Source organism: Phyllopteryx taeniolatus, chromosome 12 (genome assembly GCF_024500385.1).
Source record: "Phyllopteryx taeniolatus isolate TA_2022b chromosome 12, UOR_Ptae_1.2, whole genome shotgun sequence".
Taxonomy (NCBI): Eukaryota; Metazoa; Chordata; class Actinopteri; order Syngnathiformes; family Syngnathidae; genus Phyllopteryx; species Phyllopteryx taeniolatus.
Genome location: NC_084513.1, coordinates 17553860 through 17574569, shown reverse-complemented (window position 1 = coordinate 17574569; position 20710 = coordinate 17553860). Strand labels below are relative to the sequence as shown.

The following is a 20710-nucleotide window of genomic DNA, read 5'->3' as shown; positions in this document are numbered from 1 at the left end:
TAGGTACGTTTTTTTGAAAAATGCCTTTACAGTTAATAGCTATCCTGGTGATTTCAATTTCAATGATGTCTTCTGGGAAATGTGGTTTTTGAAATCAGAACGACTTGAAGGCAAGAACCTGTGTCCAATTTTGTTGTACCTCAGGCTGAGGTCTCACTATGAAAGGCTTCATAGGACTGCACACATTTCCACTTTACTGCTCTGCAGTCGGACCGTGATGTGCTTTTCAGGGCGTTTCTCTTGGAGCTCTCTACACTTGAATGGAACGATAAAGCTCACCCTGGGGTGCCATCATAGCAAACATCTCATAATGCACCAATTCTCTTGTAACGCTTGTTTTATGTATTTATTTATTTGGGGTTGACGGGCAGCCGCATTTTGATTTAGACTGCTCACATCCTTATTTTTGATTTTTTTCTTCTAGAAGCCATCTATGTCCAGCTTTGGCTCCTTTATTTTCGAGCAGCCTTTTTTAAAAAGTATTAAAGCAAAAAGAACAATGTGCTATACAGATGAGCACAATTGCAACATGAAATACACATGGGGTCACTTCATATGAATAGCAGAGATTTATTGTCAATGACGTGTGTAATTTATTTCCGACTTTCTACATTTTTGTCAGATTGAAGTCATTTTGGGTTATTTATTTATTTTATTTTTGTGAAGTCGTTGAGTAGAAGGCGCAAGTATATTTTCCCCTTTGTGGTATGAATGTGGACATAATGGGAAATTCCCTCATTATGTTTACCATCCTGCTAAATGAGAGATGACCTTCCATTGGGTTGGTTTAGCCTCAACATTGCACTGTACTGTATTGCCTTTATAGAATTTAATCCATCCAAATGTATGCAATGCGTACCATAGCGATCCATATTTGCACATATTTTCAGGTCTGTGAGCAGAAGCGGCGATGAAATCTGATGAGGTGCTTAATAAAGATGCCTGACTCGAAGGCCTTTATCTAAGTAGTCACACAATAATGACACTGGCAACTTTTGCGAGGGAATACTATGCAACCGTGTCCCTTATTCATGATCCTCACGCTCCAAGAGGTCCCTGAACATGACTGGGTAAACAGACTTTTGGAGTGACCATGAAGTAATGGTTCACACACACACACACACGCACGTTGCTGTTTGCAGTGTGCAGAGGGTGGAAGTCAAAGTCACGCTGAAGGAGGGTTAGAATGTGCACAGAATCTCCTTGCTGTTTTGGGTCAGACGGTGCAGTGGTGCTCGGAGCTAATGAATATTTGACATGCGGGGAGCGCGGCGCGGCGCTCCCGATGTCAGCTCGGTGTTTATCGAGCTTATCGCAGTACCATCGCACTCTCAGCTCGGCCACTCACCGAATGCTTATCACGCGCTCGCAGGTGGGCCGCTTCCCTTCGCACACGCGTGCACCACATTAGTCACAAGGACGTTATCATTATTATTGTTATTATTAAGAGGCTGTCCGCGAAAATAATTTCAGTCCAAATCCACAGCCCGTGACGTTGGGTTCAGGTAAGAGAGGAAATACTTACATGCAAGATTTGTACGACATCATTCATAATGATGGTTTGAATTCCTAAATCTTGTTTGTGGATGTATGCCCATGTTTATTATAACCTCATATAATCTTTTGTTTTAGTGTAAGAATAAGAAAGTAGATCTCTCCCTTGAGCACACACTTGCTGGTAGTTACGTATCCACAGTGCTTTGCGTTCCAACATATTACGGTAGCCTGAATAACACAAAATACAGAATACTTGGGAATTGAAATCATGACACCGAGCTGTTCTGTAAATTTTGCCATCTGGAATGGGCCACATAAGTCATGCGGAATTGCTTCGGATAACCACAGTTTTTATATAGTGATAGAAGGGCGACTCATGCCGGATATCGAAAAAAATCCTGAAAACTGAAATGGTAAAAAAGAATTTTTACTTCGTAGTTCTCAGTCTTAGCACATTCTCAGCAAATCTCTTCAAACATGTATAATCTATTTAGAAACAAATCTCTGAATTCACTTTGTGTCTGTGAAGATTCAATGCAAACGTATTGACCTTAAAGTTAAACACAACTGAACTGTACTAAGACGATTGTTTCGCGTAGCGCTCGTAAACGTTTATTTCTTCAAAACATCTTCTGTGGAGTGTCGCTCATCAATTGGATGGAGCAAATTGTAATGGATGGAAAGAGAAAACCTAATGCGCTGACTCGCATATCTGAAAGTGGCGTTAAAAAACACACCAAAACTCTGAACAGCTTGTGACTCACGCTGGGCCAATGTGGGGCAGTCCTTGAAGGAACATTTCTGTGTTGCGCATCCTCCCTGTAAAGGCGACTCTGTGATCATAAAAGTATCCTTTGATCGCGTGCTCACGTTTGAAGGTGGAAATTAAAAAGAGTTGACACAAAAAAAAAAAAAGAATCGCACCGTCCGTCCTCGGGCCTTGCATGAATTTGCATCATTACGCTTTACACGGATTGGCCCTCTCATGTCCTTTCTTCCTCTCTGTTTTCGTCCTCTTCAGCACTTCAGCGCCGAGCAGAAGACAAAATCAACTTACTGGCCACACCACCACCCGCCAGATGGATTTGTTTTTCTTTCTTTCATATATGACATCCTTTATGTTTAATACAGAGCCGGGATTTAATTGTAGAAATGCATTTGTCTCGTCATTATAGTAATGTCCTAGTGGTTAGCACGCCTGCCTCACAACTCTGGGGTTCTGATTTCGAATCTCGGCTCACCCAGTGACCCTAATGAGGGCGAGCGCTGGAGAAAATGGATGGTTGCATAATAATTGTTGTAGTTTTCTACTTGCTGTTTTTGTTGTATTGCTCCGTGGCTCAAAAGGACTCTCAGCCAGAAGGAGGTGTGGTTAAAAAAAAGGACTTTGATTTGGATTCTTTTATTAATGTTCAAATGTTACTAAAAAACATTGCGTGTACACTCGTGCCTGAAGATACAAGTTCAATTCGTTCCGTGACGACATTTTTAACACAAAAAAACTTATATGTCAAATCATCTTTCCCCCATTGAAATAAATGATGCCATGAATCTCTTGTAGCCTCTCCCCCCCGAAAAAAAACATAAAAACAATTTGTAGTGTGTTTATAAAAAAAAACAAAAAAACATGCACTCTATAATATTTTACATTTCCAAGTTTAATTAAAAAAACAAATAGCACTCTATAATATTTCAAATGTTTCTCTTCAGTTCAGTGGATTTATGTGCTGCTCCAGATGTGTCCCGCTTGGCCACATGGGGACAATGTAATATAGAAACATGGAGACAGTCTAGTAAGCTGTAGTAATATCAGTCTTTCTTCAAAGAGGATAAAGAATATATGCCTGTATTGTTTTGTCTGTCTACATGTGTTGCTCCACCGTTCGTGTTCAAATATCTGTTGCCATTGACACCAATGCTATTTATTAGTCTGTCTATGGCGTTTTGCATTATTTGTCAGCATTAAACGAGCAGACAATTCTAAAGCAAAGTTGTGTGGTTCTTTTGAATACATAACGTAATTATTTTGTATTTCTTTTTTTGACGTTTCAGTCATCGCCAACTGAGTGGCAACAAACAGCTCGAAGCCGCTTTTTGGAAGAATTGTTCACATCTGCCAAACTGCAGCTTGTTGTGAAGTGGATTGAATTTTTGACTCTCAAGTCAAAACAAAACTTGACCGAAAGAGGGCTCATATCTCCAAAATCTCGTAAGTCAGGTCACTCATATCTCAGGGCAAGTTGAAAAAAGGTTTTAGAGTGGTGACAGCTCGGGGCTCTGGAACAAATGATTCCAAAATTCCAAATGTAATTGATCTCAATGAGGACTTTAAAAAAAAAAAAAAAAAAGTTTTTAAAGACTACTTAATAGAAGTTTAACCAGTGTCACAGAAACAATAGTAGTGGACCTTGGAGGTGGCATTGTACTGTAGTTTTCCTGGTATGTCACCTGCGTTCGCGTTTCATCCACCACCCATCTTTTTTTTCCCCTGTAAAAATGCCTTTCCATTTTTACAGAAAATAGTTAACATTTCATCCCGGCTTGCAGAAAACAGACAATCGATAAGACACATTGCAGGGGGAAAGATAAATGAAGAAAATCAATGCGGCCTCCGAGTCAAGGTGAGAACGTTCTCACGACACGGGCGGACGCGGCAGCTCGTCTCTCTGACGTGTTGTGTATCGTCTTTCCAGATCACTCTGAAAATAGATGCGCGTTATCTTCACGCGTGTCCATTTACAGACGTCCCCTCCTTGGTTTGGTGTGTATCGGCTGAGGAACAGTGGAAGCTAACCCAAACAATTTCCAACAATGTTAAGGCAGAGGTGGGTGGGGAGAGTAGCCACAAACTGTACTCCAGTAAGAATGCTGTTACTTTAAAAATAAAAGTATTATAATGGTAATATAAGTATTCAGTGAAAACACTACTCAGGTACTGAGTAAAAGGTAAGTTTAGATTTTTTGTTTTTTTTAAATCCAAGCATGTCAATAGACAAAACTTTTAAATGGGAATGTGCAAATTCAGAGTGTGAAGAGTGTTGCATGAAAACTACCATGACAAGTACAATGTATCCTCAAAATGAACTAAATAACAGCAGTCAATTTTTAAAGTAACATTTTCAACTGTCGTACAAGTACACTGTCAATTTAGGACAAAACGTGTCTCGTTTTGTTTTTGTTTTTAAGTAACAGTCGCCAAAAGAAGCTAACCACTGAGGTTGAGTTTACACTCGGTGGTTTAAGTGACACAATTGTGTTTTATTTTGGTCTCAGGTGGCACAAGGCATCTTGGCAACGTAAATTAAAAAAATAAAATAAAATAATAATAATAATCCCTGAACTATGAGGCAGCGGTGCTAACAAGTATGGCACAATGCTGCCTTAATGGGATATTTACATGTAAATTCTATCAACAAAAGACAGACTGGAAGGAAAATGCAGTTTCATTAGTATTTATTGATAAGAAAATAATATGAGAACATTAAACTGTGTTATTGGTAACAACTCAATTCGTGCGAATAGCAGTTTTGCTTGCACCTTGAACATTGTGTGATTTTCAGGTAGATATAAACATGCAAACTGAATTTTGAATCATTTCAAATGAATCAGTTAGACTAAACAATTGTTATTATTTTACTCATTTCTCAATAATAGGGGGTCCCTTGTGTTCATGTTATATATTGAACTCTAACATCATACGCATCACATCAATTGTATTCCGAATGCTATTTGTCTCTTTCAAATGTGCACTGATTGACATTTGAACAGCTCCATCAGTACATCAGCGACGTCAGTACTAGCCTACCCCGGACGCCGACACCACATTCCTCACATCACATTCTCGCTCAAAAAGCAAATGACAATGTTGAACTCTCATAGAACTTTCTAGTGTATTGAGAGCGTCCTCGCCTTTAGTCCCACCGAGGCACATCAGCGCTGTTGAATTTCTTGGTGGCTAGTAGAGGTCATAACAAGTCCTGTTTTGATTGAAGCCCAAATTCTCACAGCGGGCGGATTCGACTGGACCGAAGCTGGCGGCGACGGTGGGTGCTTGTATTTTAGAAGCGAATTCTTGGTCCTCACTGGCAGGCACCGCGTAGGAATGTGCTTGTGTGTAAAATCCTTGATTGTCAAACACGGACCTCCCTGCCTAAATGGTTGTAATAGTGCGCGCGTGGGCGTCGGTAAAGTGCACACAAACGCAGCTTGAAAGGCTCGGCGTGAGTGGTAGCCGGCCTTGTCCTTACCATATAAAGATTTTTCCACCTGTGTGTGGGTGGCATGGAGCCAAAGCTTTGGTCAGGGAACAAGGAAGGACGCCTGACTGAGCGCTTGACGGGTTGCACAAACGCTCATTTTCATCAAGGAAACGCTTGAAATCTCAACGAGTATTAGGACCACACTGAAAAGAAAAGACATTCATAATGCGAGAATATGTCCGATTTTTGGGGCTAAAATATTACGATAATTAAGTCAATTTGTTTTCACAGAGAAACGGCATACTGTTACAAGTTTCAAGTCATACTTTGAATATAAAATAAATATACAGAGAGGCTGAATTTGAGATAAATGTTGTAATATTAAGAGAAAAAAAGGCCCTAAATGTTACAAAAGTAACTTCATGAAAAAGTTGTTTTTGAAAACAAGAAAATAATAGGTAAAATGTTGTTAACTTGATGGGTGAAAAAAAACATGAATCTCATTTTCAGAGATTCATGTTGTAATATTGAGAGAAAAAAAAAAAAAAAAGGGAAAAATCCCAAATGTTAGAAAAGTAACTATGAAAAAGTTGCTCGTTTATGAAAATAGAGTTATGCTTTTACAAGAAAATTAAAGGTAAAATGTCTAAACTTTATGGGCAAAAACAAAAAAATCTGAATTTTATGTTGTAATACTGCATGCAAGGAAAAAGTCACATTTTGCAACAAAAAAAATAAAAGTCAGTTTTACAAGAAAAGTAACTACGAAAAAGTTAATGTCACAAATCCAAAAGTCTTTGTTGAACAAAAAAGTCCTAACATTATGAGAGCCAAATCTGAATCTCTAAAAGCTGTCATACTTGTATGAGAAAATATCGCTGTTTTCCAAGAAATGTAATATTATGAGAAAAGTTAAAATTTTGTGAGGCAAAAAAAGTAAATGTTTCAAGAAAGTCTTAGTTGTACGTCGGAGTAAACAGTCGCACAAAAAATTGGAATTGAGACTATAATTATTTTGTTCTTTATTTTCTGCAAAACTAAAGTTCTGTTACCGTGAAGGGTCAAAAGAGGAATTAAGTCCGATTATTAGGAGTAGAAAAGTACACCTGCATTAAGACTGTTGAGGAAGTGACACTCAATTGTGATCGCGTAAACGTTAACGTGTGTGTCCCTGAGAAAGAACAACACACACAAAAATCTCTTTTCTTGTTTTGTTACAGTCCAACATCAACCACAAAAAAAAAAAAAAAGAATAATAATAATAATATTGAATGATGTTACAATGTTTAGGTTTGTGTTGAATTGCGGACCTTAAAAATATGCCTATTTTTCAACTATTACGTTCTCGTAGTTTTTTGTTTTCAGCGTGGCCCCTCACAATCCTTTTGTACTTTCACCTTGCTTTTGTCCTTCGCATTTTCCGTCGTGTGCTATTTGGTCCACTGTGCGTGCGCTTGACTCGCTTGTGCTTCATCTTTGTGTCCTGTTTGGTCGAAAGTAGTAGAAATTCACTCCATGCAGGGAAACGCGTGAAGAGGAAAACAAACGAGACAAAGCCCCCGCCCATGTTCGCCATAAGGAGGTTTGATCCTCCGGGCTCATCTCGGGTAAATCCTCAGGCGCTTCTGTCGGTACTTAGTCGTCGCTCGGTTTAGACAGTCGTTTCGATCTTTTCGATGATCTCGATCGTAGACTTGGAGGGAGAGAGCAGGGAGCTGTCGTCCTGATCCCACAGGCTTCCGGGACTGGAGTTTTCGTCCGTGCTCAGCTCGTCGTCCTCCTGCTCGCTCTCGTCCTCGCAGGATTCCATACAGTGCAGGCCCAGCGCGTTGATGCCGGAGTCCTCGGAGCTGGACGGGGACGAGCAGTGGTCCATCTTGGGACCCTTGACTCTGTCCAGGGGGCAGGCGTGTTTGTGTTCACTGCGCACGCCCCGGGCGGGCGGCGGCGCGGCCTTGACGGCGGGTCGCGGCTGAGGGGGGTCGCGAGGCCTCTGAGGTGCGGGGGGAGCGGGGGGTCGGGGCGGTTCGGGCAGCGCGGGGGGCAGAGGGCGCTGGACGTAGCACATCTTCCCGTTGATGCGCTTCACCACGTAGTCGTCCACGAAGAGGTCGGCGATCACGCAGTACTTGGGGGACTCCAGGTGAGGGGGCGAGCGGAAGCAGGGCGCCAACTTGAGGAAGCGCTCGGCCAGGGAGACCGACAGGTCCATGGTGCTGCTGTACTCGCTGGCTGCGGGGGGCACCGCTGTGCTGGGCAGCTGGCACACGTTGGTCATGGGTTGGTACACGTACTTGCCTGGAGGAGGACCAGCGAGACATCGATTAGCCATCTTTAGCATTTTGATGCTTAACTCACAATACAACAAGGTTTCCAAAAAGAACTGTCTGTCACATGCAGCAACTTCACCCTGAGTACAACACACCAAGAATTTTGAAAATCGGACGATGGGCTCCGGAGAAATTCATTTCTCGATGTCGGAAAAAAGTATTGCCTATTTAAAATCTGATACAATCTGGAAATTGCCCTTGGACGCGAAATTGCCCTTGGACGCGAATGTGTGCGAGCGAGCACGGCGCCGGAAATGACCGGATGTACGGAGGAGCTCGCGGAGACGCTCGTCAGCTGTGCAGCCAGGAAAGCGAGGGCGCTGACATTTTGTTTAAGTGGCTCCCCCTGAGAGGAGCAGACTACACAAGCTGACAAGCCCCCGTCCGTCTCCTCCTCTCACGCTGTATGTACAGTGGATATATAAAAAGTCGACACACCCTCGTTCAAATGCAAAGTTTTGGTGATATTTCTACCATGAACCCATTACATTCAAACTCCTGATTAATGAGAGTTTGAGTATGTTAGTGACGGACTATGGCGCATTCTGACTAACAAAAAAAATTCAGGTTATGTTACCACCGTAGGAAGGAACAGAACTTCCTCATAAACCAGGCTCCACTGTAAAACATATGGTTTAGCTTGAGTATTTTTGGTAGACGCACCGAGCGCATGTGGGGATATCCTAATACGAAATCCACAGGCATACGTTTAATGAGGCAATCTGCCCTAAAGAGTTGAAACCAGAAGCTACTGCGCTTCTCAAACACAACGAGGCACGTAACGCAATGTCACAAGTGTGAGAGGGCAGCGTACGCTCTTCGACACCTCCTGTGTGTTTTTGCACCGACAGCCGGCCACATTAAGCACTGGACCAAGGTCGCAGCCCTGAAGAGACTTTCATCATATTCTAAAATGCCAGCGCCTGAAAGCAATACAATCACAAGGGGGGGGGGGGATGAAAGGCATTGTGGGGGATGTAGGAGATGTAAATGAGGCCGGTCGGCACATGAAAAACGGGGCTCCTCGTGACAAAAATCTAATCACGATGCAGGATGCATAAAAGGTAAGGAGGTGACTCGTTCCCGAGGTAATGACCTTGTCAGTGGGGAGGAAAAAGCAAACAAAGATATGACAACAAAAAGACACAAGATAATTACGATATTTATGAGGCGGCTCAGATTCATCCATTATTTTGTGTATTTACAGGCGAGTATGGGACGAGAATTTGGCAAAAAATTTAAAATGTATGTCGAAAATGAGCAATCATTGACTGTTCTGAACTCTTCTCCCCTTTCCTCAATTGTTATATAACAATTATTTTGCAATCAATTCCACACAACTGACTGAATTCTTAAAGAAGTCGCAGCATCAAGGAGAACATTGTCCAGCATCGGCGTGTAGATGGGGAGGGGGGGCAAATATGTTTTTTTATTTTTTAAATTTTGTTTTTGTCCTTTAAATAATGTCTCAGTAATCATCTTACCGTGTCAACATTAAACAGCAGAATTTCAGTGTAACTTCTTACATCATGCTTCTCCCTGTACACAGAAATTAGTCGAAGCAAACATTTCTGCCTCGCGGCAATAAAACATTTGAATAAAAGCATTTTTGCAGCGCCCGGAACCAATTGCCACTGTCCATGTTGACCGCACGGACATTTGTTGCAGAAACTTGCAGTGTTGGGCCAGTGAAAAACATTGGCAAAAAGGACAGAAGAGCATCTGTAAGTGATTTTTACGACATTATTAGATCTGTAATGTACATACATGATGTATGAGTTAGATGAATGCTAGTTACCGTAATTTTGGTTTGTTTTTGTACAGTCTTTTTACCTAAAGTCTAGTGCACCAATCCTAATCATGAATGCCAATTGATTTTGTTGTCTCAAATTCTGTACAGCGTTTATACGTGACTCAGTAACGATAGCGGTCCAGCCCTCACAAAATTTTATTTATTTATTTTTTGTGTGTGTGTGTGGGGGGGGGGGGTGCAGTGATTACACAACAAAATATCTATAGGGTAATCGAGTCTAAAACGATTTGATAGTGACAGCCCTAATTCTTAGTACGGATAATGACGACAATCAGGAGTTCGGGAGGCTGATGGGAAGGTGAAAGAAGGCAACCCGTTCCTGAGAGTTGAAGGCAGCTTCTTCCTCTCGCATGCTTTGCCTGCTCTCTCCTGAGCGCTGGCAGAGTATTTAATGGCGAAGCGCCTCTGTGAATAACACGTACACCCTCTTTCATCTCGCAGAGCTTCATGCCGTGCATGTTTGTGCTCGCCCTAAAAAAATGCAGCCGGGCCGGAAAACGTGCCTCGCTCGACGAGCTCAGATTGTCCTTTCAATGTTGGCTTGCTTTGAAGTTAAAAAAAAATAAAAAATAAAATCTTTAGCAAAGCAGACTGCGTGAGAAGAAACAAATATTTCACCGGATGATGTTATGTTTCTCAGTAAAGTGCTGGTCTCTGCTCATTCTGTCTTGCAGCTGGGCAGAGAACACAGAGGTTCAGATTTCAGAAAAAGGGGAAGGTCTGTGAAAGGACTTGTTTCCTGTCTCATGATTCCACGCGGCCCTGCAAGTTCACCACAATAGGCGCATGGATTGATTAAACGTTCCTTCTGACCGGGAAGACGTCACCCCCCCCTACGCTGAACGAGAGCAACAACGGGCCTTTGTCACTTTGAACAAAAGGAGCAAACAAATATAGCTTGGGTGTTGATGGTCTGCTGATCTGCAAATCTTTTTTTTTTTTTTTTTTTTGACTTGAAATCGCAGGAAAACCATTGGCAGGACAGAGTAATAACATGAGCGGTAGCTTTTGCCTTGTTCCAGCGTCTGGGCCACTATGATAAATTAAGAAACACTTGGGGCCTTTCCAACGGCTCGAATTAGTGCCACATTAATGGAAATTTACTTTTTCAAATTAGGGCAATAACAAATATTTGAACATCATTTTTGTGAACTTCACAAAGAAACATTAGTCAGAGTCCTACTGTACTGTATTGATCTTTTTATAGTGGCCGCAGCACTGTGGTGCATCTGGAAAGATCAATCAAAGAAGTCTCTCTTTGGATTTATTCACAACTATGAGGGTAACGCGCCAGACTGCTGCTCACAACCACAGACGTGCATATCGCATATCATCGCTGTCTGCTAAAAAGCCTCCATAATTACAGTAAACATATCGAGGAGAAAAAAAATACTTCCAGGCCATAAATATAAACGAATCAAATGAAAAAGAGTATGTCGGTAACTGAACATGAAGATGTATTCTTACACCACTGTGGGCCGTTCTTAACCTCAGAAAGTCGTAAGCGGGTACCGTCGTAAACTGACTGACTGACGACACCTCCCCCGTTCACTTTGACGACCACCACACGTTTTTCCTCATTTTGTTCTCCCCCCCCCCCCCCCACGATACATTGTGTTATGTGATCGTAAAAGACGGGATGCGGTGGTATCGGAATACTTGTCGTGCAGTGTTGCCACTGTCTGAGCGAGATACGGCAAGATTTTATGGCAGTAGTCTGACCTCCGTGGCGCTCGTCTTTTGCGGCTCGCGTGACGACATGGTTGAACAGGCGAGCCAGCTGCCCATTAGTGCATCAATGTGTGTGTGGAGATGAAGCGCTACATAAGCAGAGTCCAAAAAAATTGTGACTAAAACTAGAATAAAATTGAACTAAATTTTCGTCAACTAAACCGGGACTAAATATGTATTCTTACGCCACTGTGCAGACTAGAGAAATGAAATGACTGAAATGTGACTAAAACTAATACGCAATTTCGTCGACAAGACTCAATTTGACATTTGACAATTTAAAATGGCTGCCAAAAACAACTGTTACAGACACCCATTATTACATGAACGTGGTCATGAATCCACTTTAACTTCACAATATAAATGGCAATATTCCGTTCACTCATATTACTATGCAGGCTCGATCAGGGAAGCCTATCCCCATTTGCCGCAATGGGATTTTGCCACTAAATGCTATGTTTTGCCATTATTTCAACCAGTTATAAAGTTAGAGAGGAATACGTTCCTAAATTCGCCAACAAAAAACATTTTCAGGTGACGAGAGAATGATTTTCAAGTAATTACAGTGCTTTACTTTTCATATAAAAAAAAAAAAAAAAAAATCAATTCTTGTTAGAAGACGCTGACGTGCACATTATGAGTTAGATCAAGCTTAATCGGAATACTTATTACTTTGTGGCAGTTGAGTATCGAGCAGCTTAATGATGCATTGACACAAGTTCATGCTAATCAAATGCACATCTGGGCATTTCAAATTATCTCCTCAGTTTCACAAAAGTACAAAAATTGGAGATGAAGGAGCTTACTGAGCAGACTCATTAGGACTTTGATTTTCGGCTTAATGAGTAATTACCTTGCCTGGTGATTGTAATCAGTTAGCAGACGGGGGGGAAAAAGGCCTTCGGAGCCGCTGGTTTTATTGTGGCTGTGAGCAACATTCCTCATCAGACATGACATATTGACGGGGACACTAAGCACACCTAATTATGACTAATGAGAGGCTCGGACTGATGTTGTGAGCAGCTGCTGAACGGCCGCGTTCACCACTGTCCGATTTGACTCTACCTCATTTTCTCAGTGTAATGCTACAGCATGGCCACAGCTGCGTGCAAATCGGCGAAAGGTACCACACACAATCCCCTGCTGTTTGCATGAAAAGTGTCTTGGCAGAACACAAATCCTTGCAGTGCCAGTTTACCATAAACTCTGTACTGCCCCCAAAAGCGTGACAATTTCAATATTTGGCGTTTGGTCAAGTGCTCAGTGAAGTCTATCCTATTTACACGTACTGTATATAAATTGACCTTTTCTGATTGGTTTGTCTGGAAACGTTTTTTTTTTTTTTATATAGAGATTGTCATATCCATGCAGGATTAGCTACAGTTTAAGTAGATTCAGTCCAAAACACATAGTAGGGAAGATGAAGCCCTTTTTTCTCCTTTCAACTCTGTATTATTACAAGAGACAGGGAAGGTAGTGTATGCAGCTCTACTTTTCTCTCCGGGTGTCCTGGTTCTGCCTGATACAATCGTCTAAGCGGGTTTAGTCCGACTGTAGTGCATGATTTTGCTGAAAGACAGAAATCCATTAGGTACATTATGTTATGGCTGGCTGGTTCCTTTTATTTTGTTATACCGGAAACAAGCCCAAATTAAATGATGGCTACAAGGCACTTTTTGGGTTATCGAGCAGCACCAGGTTAGCAACCGATTAATATTTTAAAGTGAAAAGGAGGAGCAAGACGATGTTGAACAGACATGGGTGGGAATAATTCATTCCGGCCGTGGCTTGCGATTATCACAGGAAAATGATTCGTAACTCTTATGTCCCGATCGGATCGTTTCAAATCACAAGGCAGGCACATCCTGAACCTCGCAATCCGGAAGATTACATTGTGCACACTTTAAGCCCTGACTAGCGCCTGCCGATCGGATAGTGATTGTGCTCTGCGCTGATCTGTGCATTTCCGGAGCAGCCGCAGACGGGATAAACCGAGGAGACGGACAGCCTGTCAGGTTGAGGCTCAGCCGTGAAGATTCGGGCAGCGGTGTCAAAGTGTCAGGACGAGAGTGAAGAAAGAGTCTGAGGAATGAGGGGAGTGAAAATACCCCTGACATTTCTATGTGAGCGAGAGAAAAATGCTGACCTTTAAGCGGAGCACTGCACGCCGTCAATAAAAGATATCGCGTGACCCCGCTGCTTGTCAGGAAAAGTCAACGCATCTTACAGGCGTCTGAAAAAGTGATGATAGATGGAAGCACAACCTAATACTAGACTTCCTCAAATCGTGGCCTCCACTTTAATAGATGCCATGCCCCATAGTACAATTTAGGCTATCTGCGGTAAGTTTCTCCAAACAGGATCTGTTCTTGACAAACCACGCAGTCTGCTACTACCACCACTGTTGAAAACATTGAACTCCAAGAGCAGGCGTTCACGCGAAGCCAGGGAAAGTCTATCGAGAAGGCTTCACAGGAGCGCAACATCAACAAAAGCTCGCGTTAGCTTTGGAGAGTCACGAAGCTTTACCTGCTTACCGACTTCAGTTTGTTCAAAGGCTTCAAGCGGAACATTCTGATGCTCAACAATGCGAAGTCAGTATGGGTGAAGCGTTAAATCACTCTCCGAAAGATCTGCTGAATTGAGCTTTTGCTGATGCTGAGTTCCAGTGCAGTCATCCAGATAGCCTTCCTGGCTTTGCGGGAACGCCTGCTCTAGAAGTTTGCTGTTTTCATCATTAGTGGTAGTAGCAGGCCTACCGATGCTTGGTTTGTAAAGAACAGATCCGGTTTTGAGAGAAAAAAAAAAGTGGCTTGCATAGTATTTTTCATGGAACAGCACTGACATTAACATTATAGATGATTAGAGTAAGTCATTTACTTACATTTTTTTTTGAAAATCACTGATAGTAGAGGTCCACTCAACTGACTTCTAAGCAGGCAAGTGCGGGTTCAGTTTGCACTCAGTGTGAATGTGGGTGTGAATAGCTTGTCTATATGTGCCCTGTGATTGACTGCTGACCAGTCCAGGGTGTAGTCTGCTTGGTACTGTTTGAAGCTGAGTAGATAAACATCCCCCCAGCCACAATACAAGGAAATGAGGTACCGGTGCTGAGGTACTAACCCTAACCCTAGTTCTATTCAAGTGCGATAAGTTGTCTGCGCACACAGTGAGACTCATTCATGCCAAGCACTATAGAAACAAGTCAAATGGAGTTTAAGTAGGATGCAAGGCCTAAAATAGCTCGAGTAAACTCTACTCAAACAGAGGAACTAGCCGCCCTTGTCAAGGACTACTTTAGACTGCGTAATGATACACATTTTGCTTTGTTATCCTGCCGAGTGTCTGCAGGGGCAAAATGGTGTAGGTGGGACTGACTCAAGCTGCAGCGAAATGAGAGAATGAGTTGTGACTGAGAGGCTCAGGGAATCGCGCATTCACATTCATTTTTGAAAAAATATTTCCGTGATGAAAAATCGAATGATTTGTGGCACAAATTTCTTCCAATTAACCTGCAGCAAATATTCGCAGGGAATTCATTTTCAATGTGTGCGGTTGTGTTACCAAGCACCTTTAGAGTATTAGTTATTCATTCATTCATTCATGCATGAAATATAAACCAATCAGTCCTGAGATCGCTCACAGGATTCCCACCTATGGACGATTTCGAGTCTCCGATGGCCCTAACATGCATGATTTTGGAATGTAGGAGGTAGTCGGAGTATCAGGAGAAAACCCACACAAGCCCGGGGAGAACACGCCAGAGGCGGTATACACATCCAATCGCAACCTGTGTGCCCACAGAAGATTTGAAAAGTTACAGTTTCTTATTTGAAATAAAGCAATAAAGTAGTGATTAGATTTGGAATGTGGAACGAAGGCAGAATACCCGGAGAAAACCCACACGCACGGGGAGCCGCGATTTGAACCGCTCGACTGTGAGGCAATCTAATGAGATTAGATGTTTGACACTAATCAATAAGAATGTATGTAAAGGAATTATTTTAGATACAAACCATTTTACTGACTCATTTTCCAGCCACAATGGTATATGGTACAATGGTACGTAGAGGTTGCCATGTTCTACGTGCACTATCGAAAGAGATTACATGCTTGACTACACTGTCATAGAGGTATTATTATAAAAATGGATTATTGTGTGTGTGCAAAAAATTCATAGAGAAGGGACGGAGCAGAGATTCGTACCGAGGACCTCTCTCTCGACTGTGAGGGAGACGTGCCTGCCGCTTGATCACTGTGCTACCTGATGATTGAAATATGAATGGTATTTTATGGGTCATCTCAGTTTACTTTGAGAAGTGTAACCTGATTGTTTTCTGGAACTTTTGCGGTACATACTGTCTGTCCAACAATACAATACAATTCAAAATTGGAGGACAGCCTGTGGGACAGATAAGGTCATCAACTACCAAGCATTTCTAGTTGCAAAGGCGTCCTTTTTGTTACCTTTTCACTGACTCGTTTTCCAAAACACAGTAGTACCTCGACTTACAAGAAACCTGATTTACGAACTTTTCTAGATATGAGCTGTCGCTCGGTCGATTTTCTTTTTTAGTCATGAGTTACAAGCGCTAGATTATGGCAGCGAACTTCATAACAAGCAGCAGTTTGGCAGCTAGTGAACGATTCTTAATTTTTTTATTTTTTTTTAAAAAGGAGACCAAATCCTTGCTTCGAGCTGTTTATTGCCACTCCTGACGTTTACTGTATAACTAAACTTGAAACAGAGAATGACATGTTTCATATTGAACCAAATTGCATAACTTTGCCTTACGAAAATATTGTATGCTAATACACAATGCAAAATGCCATAGATGGGCTAATGAAACTAGCAATGATGTTGTAGTAGTCCTGCAACCCACCAGCAACACATGTAGACAGATGATATAACAATACTCACAGGCATATATACTTTCTCTGCAAAAAAAATGAAAATATTGACTGCAGTTTACTTGCGACAGTCTCTGTCTTACACCATCTAAGCTAAGTTTATTATATCTGTCTGTATTATAGTGCTCCCATTTTCTAGAGCACTAACTACGCTCACAGGGTCGAGCGTGTGCTGGAGCCTATCCCAGCTGACTTTGGATAAGAATCGGGGTGCACCCTGAACTGGTCGCCAGTCAACAGCAATCCAGAGAGACAAACATAAACAAACACACAATTCCACTCACCTCAGGACAATTTAGAGTTTTCAATGAACCTAGCGGCCATGTTTTGGGAAATGTGGAAGGAAGCCATACTACGCAGAGAAAAGCCGCACAAGCATGGGGCCTCAACCTCAGAACTGCACGCCGTCCACCCAATGAACTAAAGCTTGAACTCATGATGCAAAAACTGCTTATTCAATTTTTGTCATTACTGTATGTTTTATAACGTACAATATGTAGAGTGCTACAATATTTGTGTAATAAAAAAAAACATGCTATATATATATATTTTTTTTTTTGTTGCTGTTGTTTTAGGGGGCTAGACCGGATTATTGGCATTTCCATTCATTTCAACGGAGAGCGATGATTTGAGTTGCGAGCGTGGCCACGGAGCGAATGACACTCCTAAGTCGAGGCACCACAGTACATTCCCGGAGCTCCCTTGGCATAGTCAAACGAAACGCACAATTATTATCGTTCGTGAAAGCATCACGAATCTCAACGGTTGCCGTGTTCGTGAAACCGAATGAAGCCAAGAAGAACTCACAGTGGCACCATCCCAGGTGGCAGCACCAGTGCAGCTTGAAGCACTTTCCGTGGCTGTGCGTGGCGCAGATGGAGAGTCCGTCACACGGCAAGAAGTCGGGTCTCCCCGCGCAGCTTTTGGCCAAAGCCTGCGCCTCGTCCAACTTCTCACTCCTCGGACACTTTGGAGCTCCGGAGGCGGCCATAACTGCATCGCCCGAACTTCACCTCCCGCCCCCCCCCCCCCCCCCCAAAAAAAAATATAAAGAACACAACACTTTTGGGGAGACAACAACTATAACATGACCGCGACGGAGCACCGCGGTGGGCGGGCGAGGTCCACTTGGGAAGCCTGCCCGGGGAGGAGGCTCCTCAGCCGGGGGCGGGGGGGGAAGCCGACGACGGCGACTCGCTAAGAAAAACTGGTCCGCCTTCACTTAAAGGCGGCGGGCGACATAAAACACACAAAAAAACGGGCGAAGCTCGACGGGCGAAGGGTGTTGTGTTCCTCAAAGGCTCCCAGGGTGGCGTTCCCTCGCGGTGCTTGTGTGCGACGAGCTCGTCGTCACTCGCACCGGCTCAACTTCATCACGCGGCGGGGAAACAAACCACACACAAAAAGATAAAAAAAAAATAAAAATAAAAACCACCGCCACGGCTAAAAAGGGAAAAGAATGGAGAGATGCGCCCTCCCACTCGTGCGGCTGCTTACACAACGAACACGCTCGTGAGGCGTTTGGAGCCGTGGAATATGAAGTCGTAAGGCGGTCGCTTGCGGAGGATGTGGCCGGCCGCTCGGTGGCAGCACCCCACGGCTGCTCCTCCGCGGTGGGCGTGGGATTGGGAACGCTCAGCCATGCAAAAAAAGGGGAGTTCCTGTACGGCTGAGTCAGCACAAGCAGAGGGTTTGTATTCCGAACACTGGGATTACTGCTCTAAACTGCATTCATACGAATGAGTTCATAAATCCATCAGCAGTGGTTCAACGTGTGTGCCTCACAGTCCTGAGAGTCGGGGTTCGAATCTCGTGGCATTTGCTTGTTCGCCCCATTCTTGCGGACTGACGTGGTGCCTTTAAAGTGGTTGAAATGCATAGTCAAAAGTTATTTTTTTCCCCCCATAATGATGGATGGATGTTCCATTAAAGTTTCACCTTTCTGGCTTGAAACAAGAACAGTTTTTTCCTTGAAAAGGAATTTGTAATAATGTCCGATATTTGCAAACGCAAAAGATTATTTAGTTCAACCAATCAAAGGACAGAAATATGCCGACATCACTCTTATAAGCCATGGCGAAAGCTAAGCGTGGTCAATCTGAAATCTGATTGGTTACAAAAAACAACAACACCCATTTGTAATAGTGGGAACATGTCATGGGCCAGCACGCCTGATGCTGAAGGCCCTGGGCAGATGACACTGGAAGATGGACAACCAAGAGAATGGCTATGAAATGAGGATAAGAGACTGCTGAAAGTAAATTACTATAATGAATGAGCTTTCATCACCATGGCAACCGGCCGCGCTAGGGCTCGTGATAATGAGTAATAATAATAAGTGATAATGTTCATTCGAATTTTTGGTAAAGCTCCGATGTTGCGCAAATGTGTGTACAGCTAGGAATATGGCATCGGATGTACATTCAATACAAAGTGATTTATCATGAAAAATGTGGTTGGCCATCTCAGCGCGGGGAATCTGGGAAATGGTTACAGATGTTGAGCGGTTCGTGCAAGTCAAGATTAAACAGCAGATTGTGTCCTGAGGGGTTATTACAGGCCACAGTTGCACTCATTTTTTTGTCTTCTTTTTACTTCAGTGCATGTGAGTTTTTACATTTTTAATCAACTCAGACTCACGAGCTGAGACTCAACTTGACAGGACGTCCGCCTTTTTGTGCTGCTCTCTTTCATCCCTTACATTGCATGCCGCTCAAATCGGCATCCAACCCTGCGCCAGTCAGATGAGGCTTACGGTGCGCCAACTGCACAAGTTACATTGTAATCTTTGCGGTGTAATCGTCGGATTTAGATGCCCGCCTCCATCCCCAAAGAGATAAAAGTCAAAGAACCACCATTTACAATGATATAAAACATGCAAAGGCCCTAAATCCTCACGATTAGGAGGGAGAGAGGAAAAAAAAGAGGATTCATCTCTGCAAGAAAAAATGGGATGTAGCTACGAAATGGTCTTTTGGGGCAACCAATTTTGAACTGTAGCCATGTTCAAGGTGTATTGTGGATTAAGGAACACTAGACTGAAATTCCCCCCTTTCGGCCAATAAAAGCTAGCTCAGCGGCAGTTTTTCAATAAAATACGGTATTTCTTCAAATAGTGGCTTTCGGGCTAATGGATTCTGGTGTGTTGAATGAATAAGCACCGCACTTAAAATAATAGGTGGTGCCAATAGGTGGCTGTAATTACCTTTACTGTGATTGATACCACCATACGGGTAATTTGCATCTGTTACCACAATACACCGCCTGCAGATGTGGCATCTGTAAAGCTGACATTTGCAATGGAGTTTAAAGAGAAAGTGTTCATGTGTGTGTGCGAGAAATCCTGGTGAAAAAGCAGCTAAACGGTTTGCGGAGGACCTGAAAAGATTTTGGATAGGGGAAAAAAACAAACAAAAAACATGCATTATAGGAGCCTAAATGCAGAAAAGTAAGTGTATTTACTTTCCTTGGTTAAGTCTTAAGAGATTCAATAACATTATTTTACAGTGAGAACAGTTCTCTGATCTACAATATAAGAGCTAAACGGTAAAAGCTTAGTTTGACCCACTAAATGACTTCTGAACTTCCATCTAAATGGTTGTTCAAATCCTACTTCCCCCCCCCAAACATTTTTTAATTACATGGAGTCAATCGTCTAACACCATTGAGATGGAACTTCAGAAGTCACAGTGTCAAATTAAGCTTTTACCCACAGTAAAGTGGGTACCATTTACCACAGTATCATTATTTGTGGATTTTTAACAATTTTTTTTTAAACTATACACAAATGAACCTACTCACATTTTTATTTCTTTGGAACCCATCCTTAGTTATTCGTTTAAAAAAATATTTGGGTTTTCTGTGTTTTCTCTAATGCCTTAAGATGCCAGATGATGGAGTCAAAGCCCTGGCGAGTAGTAAAGTTTTAATTGGTGTCAATGAAGTATGATGAATTGATTCCTCTCGATTGAGGGACTAACATCTTTGTATGTCGAGGAAGAGCATAGTTTAGCCGGGGTTGTTAGCGGAAGTTACGGAGAGTCTTTGCCACGTGTGTTTCTGCTCTGTTGAGTAGCTATTACAATGGCCAAGCATATGTAAGTCATGTATTTTTAAGGTTAATTATAGTCTGTGGTATATTTACAGCAAAAGCTATTAATATAGGCAACTATAAAAAAAAAATTAAGTGAGGGATCAATTGTGGTTTTTGAGGCCTGATTCCCCCCACC

The 20710-nt window shown here is 42.6% G+C and overlaps 1 protein-coding gene across 1 annotated transcript; it reads right to left on the bottom strand.

Moving 5' to 3' along the window:
- Positions 1–4933: 4933 nt before the first annotated feature.
- zgc:162707 (UPF0524 protein C3orf70 homolog B) lies at positions 4934–20707 on the bottom strand. The gene is made up of 2 exons (XM_061792093.1): positions 17289–20707; positions 4934–7994 (listed from the first exon to the last, which is right to left on the bottom strand). The coding sequence occupies exons 1-2, from the start codon at positions 17470–17472 to the stop codon at positions 7348–7350; spliced, it is 831 nt and encodes a 276-aa protein (XP_061648077.1). The 5' UTR covers positions 17473–20707; the 3' UTR covers positions 4934–7347.
- Positions 20708–20710: the final 3 nt, after the last annotated feature.

Coding starts and splice junctions, on each gene's coding strand:
- zgc:162707 (XM_061792093.1), bottom strand. CDS start 17,472: ATGGCCGCCTCCGGAGCTCCAAAGTGTCCGAGGAGTGAGAAGTTGGAC. Junction 7,995..17,288: donor CCACCTGGGATGGTGCCACT/GTGAGTTCTTCT, acceptor GTCCTCCTCCAG/GCAAGTACGTGTACCAACCC.